This window comes from Rutilus rutilus (genome assembly GCF_951802725.1).
Source record: "Rutilus rutilus genome assembly, chromosome: 7".
In the NCBI taxonomy this organism is placed as follows: Eukaryota; Metazoa; Chordata; class Actinopteri; order Cypriniformes; family Leuciscidae; genus Rutilus; species Rutilus rutilus.
In genome coordinates this window covers 28,202,610-28,212,249 of record NC_140221.1, presented here as the reverse complement: position 1 = coordinate 28,212,249, position 9,640 = coordinate 28,202,610, and the positions used below count along the sequence as shown (strand labels likewise).

General features: G+C 37.3%; 1 protein-coding gene across 2 annotated transcripts; it reads right to left on the bottom strand.

The window, feature by feature from the left end:
• Nucleotides 1-1,585: 1,585 nt before the first annotated feature.
• Nucleotides 1,586-8,363, bottom strand: LOC311293928 (putative global transcription activator SNF2L2). 2 transcript variants are annotated; one of them, XM_084414508.1, is made up of 6 exons: nt 8,053-8,346; nt 5,513-5,742; nt 5,179-5,284; nt 4,722-4,823; nt 3,936-4,068; nt 1,586-2,577 (listed from the first exon to the last, which is right to left on the bottom strand). In XM_084414508.1, exons 1-6 carry the CDS (start codon nt 8,134-8,136, stop codon nt 2,435-2,437), a joined length of 798 nt encoding a protein of 265 aa, XP_084270634.1. In that variant the 5' UTR covers nt 8,137-8,346; the 3' UTR covers nt 1,586-2,434. The 2 variants fall into 2 exon arrangements, with proteins under 2 accessions (XP_084270634.1, XP_084270635.1); XM_084414509.1 differs by lacking the exon at nt 3,936-4,068 and having other exon boundaries at nt 1,592-2,577; nt 8,053-8,363.
• Between the last annotated feature and the right edge of the window lie 1,277 nt (nt 8,364-9,640).

The window sequence follows — 9,640 nt, the reverse complement described above, 5'->3', positions numbered from 1 at the left end:
CTAACTGCACATCATTGCCCTGAGGTGTCACAGAGATTTTTTTTTTTTTTTTTTACAAAACTGTCAGTGTTTCACATTATCACATTAACCATGCACCGAAAACAAAAAATAGTCCTGCATTAATAACCAATATCTGTCCTGGACTGTGCTTAAAATATGTGAGGGCCATCTTCTGTGCTTGTGTCAGCTTCACCCTAACAATAACCAAATCAGCACTGAAACCATTCGAAGTGCATTAACTGCCAGCAGATGAGAATACAAAGAGTGTTTGCATCAAAAGTGAAGATTGTACATAAAATAAAGGCAATATACAGTTAGATGCCTTATACAAATGCTATATTGACATATGCTCTGAGATTTACAACCAACTGACAAACTCAAGTCAATTCTCAATTTAGTTTGACTGTAATACGAACTTAATATTATTAATCAATTCTTTATTATTTTACTATCTTTTATGCTGAATAAAATGATCAATTTATTAAAAAAAACCTTAACAATATAATGTAAAGTTTGCATCAATAATGATAAATAATAATAATGATGATCATACATATATTATTAATCATTACTGTCACTGATGCATTCTTAAATTTAATACATTCATATTTTTTAGTTTACTAATACAGTACATGTAAAAATAAATAAATAATTGGCTACAAATACATTTTGACAATCACGAGTTTGTGGGTGTAGAACGTGTTCCAGTTGGTAACACTTTATTTTATTGGTCCCTTTTGAAGAGTATTAGTAGACTGGCTGCTTAATATCTATACTAACTCTTTATTGCGATGCTCCCTCAACAGACATTCTACTAACTATAAGTAACTTTGCAACTATATGTCAATTTATTCTAACCCTAACCCTTTACCAGTCTTCTAATACTCTACTAACACTCTAATGGGAACATGGTGCAACGTAGTCAACAAAAATGTGTTAAAGGAGCCATCAAAATAAAGCGAAACCCTTCAGTTTACTGTACATAGAATAGTCAAATTTACTGTTTACTGTAATTATACTGTATGTGTAAGTATAAAACCCGTTGATGATTCTTTCAGTTCTCTCTTTTTAGGATTCATCTTCTAAAGCACAATCACCTTTGGCCCTATTATCCTGAGATTCTCTATACTGTGTGTCATCAGTTTTGCTATAATGTTACTCAATTTGTATGCTATTTGAGTTCACATTGTGATGCTTGAGTTATGTTTGTGCTGTATGAATGAGATCATGGTTATATCTGTGTAAAAGGAGGGTATGTTGTGTAGATTTTTGCAGAATTCAAGAAAATTGGAATGTGTGTGAAAACAGGTGAAATGAATTAAACGTTTTGAGAAATGTGTCTTTGTTTTGAGAACTGAATGAATGGTTTGGGAAACTGTGCCAACTGAATCAGTTATAGTGTTAGCAATCGAGAAAAACTGTTAGAAAGCCAGATTCCTAAATTGCTAACAGGAACTCATAGCGTATTGTTGTATTGCTTAAAGTTCACAGTTTATTAAACCTGCTTTGAAGAATCCGAAGTCTGCCGTAAAACAGCTTTTGATTACTGACAAAGCAAGAGAAGAAATTGAACCTCATTAGGCCTGTGGTTTCATAAAAATGTTTATTTCAAGATGATGTCTCAAACCTTTTTGCCCTTTTACATCATATAAACCACATACATTTTCATGTCAGAATCTGTCCACAAACACACAACTCTGCCATCCATCATAAACTGAACACACAAGCGTTTATCATCAATAGGTGCCTCTCTTTGAGGGCAGTATCTGATCTGTCACCAAAGAATACATTGCCATTATGCCCCAAGTTCCTCTATGTACAGATAGTTACGATCCTGTGAAAACTAAAGAGAGATAAAGAGCTGCTGGATAAAAAAATCGTAACTTTTTTTTCTCAAAGATGTTGACAGGTAATGAAAGAAAGGGAAACGTACAAAGAGATGATGACAAAGTGCTCATAGTCACAAAAACCACAGATTAAAAATTCTCTGAAACAGAGACATAATAGCTTGCAAATTTAGCACAGCTTATCGCATCTTAAAAGATTGAATGCATTTTTTTTTTTTTTTTTTTTTTATGATCATACAATAGCATACCACCATTTCCCATCCTTGGGGGGAAAAAGAATGTTTCCAGGCAGTCTGAACTTACAGAACTTCTTTACCATGATTTATCTATTTTGGGTTTATGATTTATTTACATTATATAAATGCATGAAAACAATGCCAATTTTAAATGCATCACTGCAGAAGCACTGCAATACTAATGTTGTTTTTAGAATAAAAAGGGTTTTATAAAGGTGTTTAAAGCAACCAATATAATGAGAGATCAAATTTGGAGCAAATCCTTGAGCGAAACATCAAGGAAAATTGGACTGAAATGGCCACACAATGTTCTTAAAATGGCATACAATATATGAGGCTGTCATTTGGGGTCTAATTCAATAGTCCTCTTGTGTTATTCTCACATTCTTGGCCAATGTCTTCATCACTGTTTGTGACCATCTCCTTTGGGCTGGAATTACTAGGATTGGTTTTATTTTTCTCCTTTTTTTTGTCCAGCTTGGGATTTGTCGTCTCTGAAACAGAAGCATTTAAGACAAAAACATTTTTACTTACATGATACCTTAAACACTTTATCCTTAAAGGGGTCATATAATGCCATTTTTGTACAAGTTAATATGATTCTTTAGGGCCTAAATGAAAAGTTTGTATTATACTTTAATTAAAAATTCTCAGTATTGTAAGAAAACACTCATTTTACTCTGTTCTGTGGGGCGTTTTGACACAACCGGACACAACACACGTGGAGTGTTGCCTTGACAACAGTTGAGGGTATATTTTGGAGAAAGAATGGCAGCGGGAGTCTCTGAGGACACATCTGTGCAACCAACCGTATCAATTTGAACCGGAGTCGGACCCTGAACAAGATAAAGTAAGTAAGCTTTATATCGACAATTAAAGTAAGCTTAGTGTAGTGTTACCACGTTAACTTTAACACCTGCGTACACAGTTTGTAATAACACAATAACCATAACGCGTTGTTCATTATAAACGTGGGATTATGAATTATATTGAGAACGTCGTACATAGAAAACATGCCGTAATGTACCCTGAGTGTAAACCTTAGCCGCATTCATCGTGAAGCGTGCTAGCGATTTGCAAAGATGAATATAAAGGTTAATAAAACGTTACACTCACTTCTTCTGGAGGTGCAGCAGGAACACGAATAGTTGGTACCGATCCTTTTTTCAGGAGCAGCTTCTTAGCAAAACCAGCTTTATACTGACCCTCGTTTATAAAGCAGTCTGGAGAGAAATGATTCGCGCAAACATGAAAGCATTGACGTTGATCGCGGGGAATATTCCCTTCGAAAACAAAACTCAGCCACTGCGTCTTCAGCGGTTTGGATTTAGGAACATCAAAATGACTGCTGTGTTCCTTATTACACCCAAGAACAGAACACCACAATCGCTTAGACGCCATTCTGCTCCAGCGTATCAACAATGGCGGACTATGATGACAGCTCGCTCAAGGCGGGTCTGTGTTGAAACGCTGCTGTCAATTAACAATTGTGGGAGGGGCGTCCGTCCGTGTGACGTCACACGGTCAGACGGCTTGATTTGAGACAGGGGAAAACATAATAAGGAGATAAAAAAAACACTGGATGGATTTTTATCATTATATGATGGTTGTGTACAGGCACTGCCAACACACATTTCAGTACAATCAACTTGTAAAAGTGCATGTACCATTATATGACCCCTTTAATAATTTGAGTGATTTTGATTCATAGTCATAAAGAGAGACTATTTCAAGCATTTATGTTTTTTCGGGTTGCACTGATTATCATCTATTTGGATCCGTCAGAATTCCACATATTTTAATAAGCATTTAATCTCAATCTGGACAAGGCAAAGCATGCGTTTTGAATTACCCTCTAGATTAAAATGATGGCCACCAATTGCTTCACTGCTTCCAACAGCATCATTGTCTTCCTCACTGAGTTCCACTATTCGCTGTCTTGCACTTTCAAAAACAGACTTCAAAACAATGGAGTCTTCAAAGATCTAAGATATAGAGAGACATTTAACGATCTCGATACAATTCATCCGCTATATTCACTGGTAGAAACAGTTTTTTGCCTTGCAAAAATATTCAGAGCCATTTATCACACCTGTAAACTGCTAAAGTAATTGTTTTAATGTTTAATGTGAATATTGACAACTAAAAAAGTGTTAAAGAGATAGTTCACCCAAAAATTCTGTCATCATTTACTCCCCCTCAAGTTATTCCAAACCTGTATACATTTCTTTGTTCTGCTGAACACAAAGGAAGATATTTTAAAGAAAGTTTGTAACCAGGCCACTCTGGGGCACCATTGACTTCCATTGAAAAAAAAATAAAAATACTATGGAAGTCAACTGTTCAGTTTCCCACATTCTTTAAAATATATTCCTTTGTGTTCAACAGAACAAAGAAATGTATACAGGTTTGTAACATAGATAGGTCAAAAGGTCATAGATACAGTAAATAAAAAATCTGCGTAAACTTCTGCAACATAAAAAATTAAAAAAATTAAAATACCAATGTGGTATTTTTAATCAAGTGAGAAAAGTTCAGGGTATAAATACTATTGCAATGCAGAGAAAAAGATTTTGAAATGTTTTTAGAAAGTATTTTTAAAGGATGAATGACCCAAGAACATGTTCTTCAGGCACACCTGAGATCCTTCCAGATTAAACGTCTGAGCGTTGTGACACATCTGCATGATATCCTTTTCCAGGTCTGCAATGCACCTGTATTTGTGATTACGCACTCTCTCCTGCATAAACAAAACCAGGATCAATTCAAAGGAATTAGTTTAAGAGAGCTGAAGACAGACACAAAAGTCATTCATAAATTTCCTGCTTTATCCATTTCAATACAAACACCTACGGAACATTTAAAGTAGACAATTATTTTTTTTATTTTTTTTATGCCTCCTGCATATCACTCTAAAACCCAATCAGCAAAAACACACAACCTGTGTGACAAAAGCAAAATCAATGTGTTTCTTGAGCTGACAGAGGTGTCAGTGTGGAGATAAGAATGGAAAAAAGTGAAGAATGGTCTGATGGAAAAGGGAGTGATGGAAGCAGAAGGTGAGATTTGTGTAATTGGTAACGATTCAAGTTCACCCTGATCCTCCTGAAGTCGACTGGCTTGCGGATGAGCTCGTAATACTCCGGCACCTCTTTTCTTGACGGCAGCTGGACAAAACCTTTACTGATCTGTCGGCCCAACCTGTAGAACGGAGGTGTATTCAAGAAAAGGCACAAAAAAAGAGCTGTTACGCATTTTATTGTGCTGCCTGACATGTTGAAGTACACGTGCACTGACCTGACTAAAGGGAAAAAGTATGAACTCAAAACTTTGTTGAAGTCTTAGAAGTTAGAAGTTTTAGCGTCACGATTTATTTGTCATGAAATAAAAACAGAACAACCGATTAAGTCTGTGTGTTTAAGTACTGACGTGTCCTTGTAGTTGATGACCATGTCTACGATGGTGTTCATCTGTTTTGTGAGCTTGGGAGGGTTGGGGGGCAGCTTCTCGGCAGGAGGGCGGCCCCGTCGCTTTTTTACTTTCTCCACCACCTCCTGACCAGTCTCAGAGCCCTGGTTGCCTTGTTGATCGCTTTTTCGTTTCTTCAAGTTGCTTTCCTCCTCCATAACCTCAGACACTCCGTTTTGGATAGCCTGAGACTGAGGAGAAGACATGATCCATGGGAACACTGATGAGCACTACTGGGTGTGACAGAAATAGGGATTTGGACATGAACTGGAACTGAAAAGTATCCTCACTATGGACATTCTAAGATCAAAAATAAAAGAATACCTTTAACTAAGAATTGTCTTGGTTCTCTTCAATAACCGGCTTAATGTTAGCCAGTTAACAAGAAAGAGAAGTGATTTTTTGTTCATTTTTCTTTTAGATAAGGTTAACTTTATAAGTATGAACTAATAATGAACAATTCTCATATATAGAGGATTTAATAATCTAGGTGACTGTTAACTTACTGTTCATTGTAAATTCATGTTCTTTCATAATACATTTAATAAAGATATATAAATTATGTATAAATTAACCAAAACTAATAAATAAAATGGCTGTTCATTCATGGTACCTAATGCATTAACAAATGCAAGTAAATCGCTACTGAGTTACAGTTTAGGACACGATTTCTAAAATTCTAGGATATAATGCATGTAAGAGCTATTCGGGACATTATTGTGGGAATTTTTATTAAATGCATGGCGCATGTGAATTTGCAACTCATTACAGTATATTCTAAAGACATATGGAGGGATTAATAATCATGGCAGAAGTTCATTTTAATTCCATGTTTGGTTAGCTTTGTGCCATCAACATTATGCCATGGATTGCCACAAATAACACAGTTGAGAGATTTTCTGGCAATTCATGCACTATGAACATGTAGTTGTAAGTTTGCAGGAGTTAGGATTTTGCATTGGTGCATTTTAAACACGCTTAAAAATAGTTTCCAAAGGGTTTTTTTTTTTTTTTTTTTTGCAACGAATACCATAGAAGAACTATTTTTGGTTAACCAAAGAAGTTTTCAGAACATGTTAATAATCTAAAGAACCTTTTGTGTAATGGAAAGGTTCAATGTTAAAAGCTTCATCACAGAACCACAGCTTTGAATAAAATAATCTTTATTTTTAAGAGTGAATAATAATCAAACCAAGATAGTTAACAGTAAGCAGCATAATAACTAAGCAGTTTAATAAACTTTCTGTCCTTTAATCCGACCACTTTTATAGGTCCAAATTGACACAGATCATTATCTTGGCTGTACGTCTCACCAGGCAAGATGCCTTCAATCTTCAGTCCCCTCTAACCTCCATTTAAATTTGATAAAGCATCACTTAGTTAGAAATATATTACGAGTTCTCTGTACAACACACGGGTTTTGGGGGAGGCAAGAGATGCTGGTACACTGAACTTCACTCCCATTGTGAATGAAATGATTGACGTTTACGACAATGCCCATCTCCGCTTGACATCACTTCACCATACACAGCGTCCACTGAACGTGTTCCAGTAAACACGAGTCGAGGCTCCACGCCGCCGCTTTATGAACATGCACACGCCTCACGTGTGAGAATAAGCAAAAGCATAATTCACTGTGTGTGCGTGCGCGCGCGCGCCCTGCCGAGTCTGTGTTTTACACAAAGGCAATTAAAGTGCAGTGATATTCCTGCCGTAGCAAGTGCTGGCGCAGAGAGCATATGAGAGGGATGAAAATATGAATTCTGAGTATGACGCTATGCGGGCAGCGCCATCCATTGATGTCTACATCAAACACACACGCACACAGAACGCTCTCAAATACTTAAAATGCAAAGAAATCAGACAAAACAATACGCAGATGTACTGAAGTGAGAGAACAGCCCCTCACAGTACGCGAGCATTTCATGCAAACATCCTCAACACGGGCGTAAGAGAAATGTGAAAGCGCGAGAGCGCAGAGAAACACACGGAAAGCATTTATTCACACGTACCCCAGGGGACCATGTGGAAGGAAGGAGGCCTAATAATCAACAGCATAATAATGGAATGCAGAATGCACACACACACACACACACGCTTGCATGCACAGGCGCACAACTGAACCGCTGCACACAAAACATGCAGGGTGTTTGCAAAAAGCACATTCAGAAAAGTCTATATTTGGTGCAACATGCAAAAAAAAAACAACCCCAAAAAAACACTACACAAGCCTGTTCCCATAACCTCTAGAAAGAAAAAAGAGGTGTCAGGACGCACACAACCGATTTGTCTGGGCAGTGTTTTCCTTCAGCAGACATGGATCACACCTACACACACACACACACACACACACATTCCCTCTCTCACTTTCTGTCTGTGTGCCCATGTGCTGAAGCCTGGTGTGATTGTGTGCTCTATGCAGGAGAGAGAGAGCAAGTGAGAAGGAGAGAGAGAGAGGGTGAGAGAGTGAGTGAGAGAGAGAAAGCAAGAGGGCGATTTACCTGACTGTGGTCTCCAGGCTGGCTCCAGTCTGGAGGAGAGAGAATTAGCAAACCAGCATTGCAGCGCGCAGCCAGTCTCTTCATCAGCTGATCACTCAAAACGCACAGCCCAAAAGGGGGGCGAAAAGCGCCCAGCTTTTCATACACAAATCAATTGCCGTTAGGATGTTGAGAGAGAGGGAGAGAGAGAGCAGAAAGAAAGAGAGAGAGAGAGAGAGAGAGAGAAAGGAGAACTGCGAGAAGCCTTTCTGTTAGTTTGTCCCCGTGGAAAGGCCTGCAGCTCGTTTTCCTCTCTCTCTCCCCCCTCTCTCTCTCCTTTTCTCTCTCACTCACTGCATGTTTTAATATCGACTGTCGCAATCTGGTTTCTTTTCCTTTTTTCCTTTTCCCCTCTCCCTTTCTTTTATGCTCTTGTTCAGTCTTTTTTAAACGCCCCTCTGTTAAAAGAACCGGGCTCCATTTTTATGCTGTATGCAGATGGTTTTTTGCAAGCTTTTCTGACATCTTGTGAGGATTCCAGGGTAGTTAATATTGTGTTGCACACACTCTCAAACACACACACACACACACACACACACACACACACACACACACACTGGCTAATGGCATGTTTGTATCTGCGTCTGGTAGCTTTTAAAACATAAAAGAGCATAGAGATTCTGGTGAAATCATTTGGGGCTATAAATATTACCAGATAGTCTAAAACATAACAGTTTCTGTCTGCTTCCCATTGAGAATTGGGACATTTAACTTATAAATTAGCTTCACATTCAGCTCAAAGTCATGCCTAATACTTAATTATTTGTATGCTGTATAATTGTAGGGAGTCAGCAGTGTCATATATAGAATTCTATTCTTGGTCAAATATGATCGGTTGATGTCAGACCTGAGAGATGTAATGCTGTGCCTGAATTGGGACGGGTGTGAAAATGTGCTGAAATGAGATATACAATAACTAAATAAATAATAAGCAGTAGATCATTGAAATAGGCAAAACAGACCTTGAGATAAAGCTGTTAGTTTGTGTCAGGGTCACATACACCAATACAAATTTTTGACCACGACACCACGTGTTTTGCATATTTCTACTAGAAATTAATCTTAACAGTATAGTATAACAGCAAATAAACTTTTTACAAGTATAGGTTATAATAATAAGTAGTATCCACTCTAAATAATGTCATGTGCTATTTTGTAAACTGATTTAAAATGTATTATGAAAGTTCAGTTTAAAATAATTGCCAACCTTTCCTATGAGGTGACATTGCCATCGGAGATCCCTGTATGGAGTCATATTCCTGCTTTTACTATTCTCCATCATTTTCATGAATGAAATGTGCCTCTCAAGTGTCCGTTTAAAATAAGATGCAGTTTAAAGATGCAACATTGTTCATGTATGTTTGCCATGGCAACAGCTTCATTATAGAAGCCATTGTTTAATTAATCAAATAAGTTTATCAAATGTAATCAAATATCTGACAAGCTTCTGAGAAGTATTTAAATGTTGTTTGACCATGGAAGAGGAGATTATTAGTGTGCTGTGGTATGATTACATGCTGTCATAATTTTACATTTCATATGCATGTTT

What these genes read in the sequence shown, in the direction of transcription:
- LOC311293928 (XM_084414508.1), bottom strand. Translation starts at nt 8,136, where the DNA reads ATGAAGAGACTGGCTGCGCGCTGCAATGCTGGTTTGCTAATTCTCTCT. An exon ending in AGCCTGGAGACCACAGTCAG is followed by an intron (nt 5,743 to 8,052) that starts GTAAATCGCCCT and finishes TCTTCTCCTCAG; the next exon opens with TCTCAGGCTATCCAAAACGG. An exon ending in GTCATCAACTACAAGGACAC is followed by an intron (nt 5,285 to 5,512) that starts GTCAGTACTTAA and finishes TCCGTTCTACAG; the next exon opens with GTTGGGCCGACAGATCAGTA.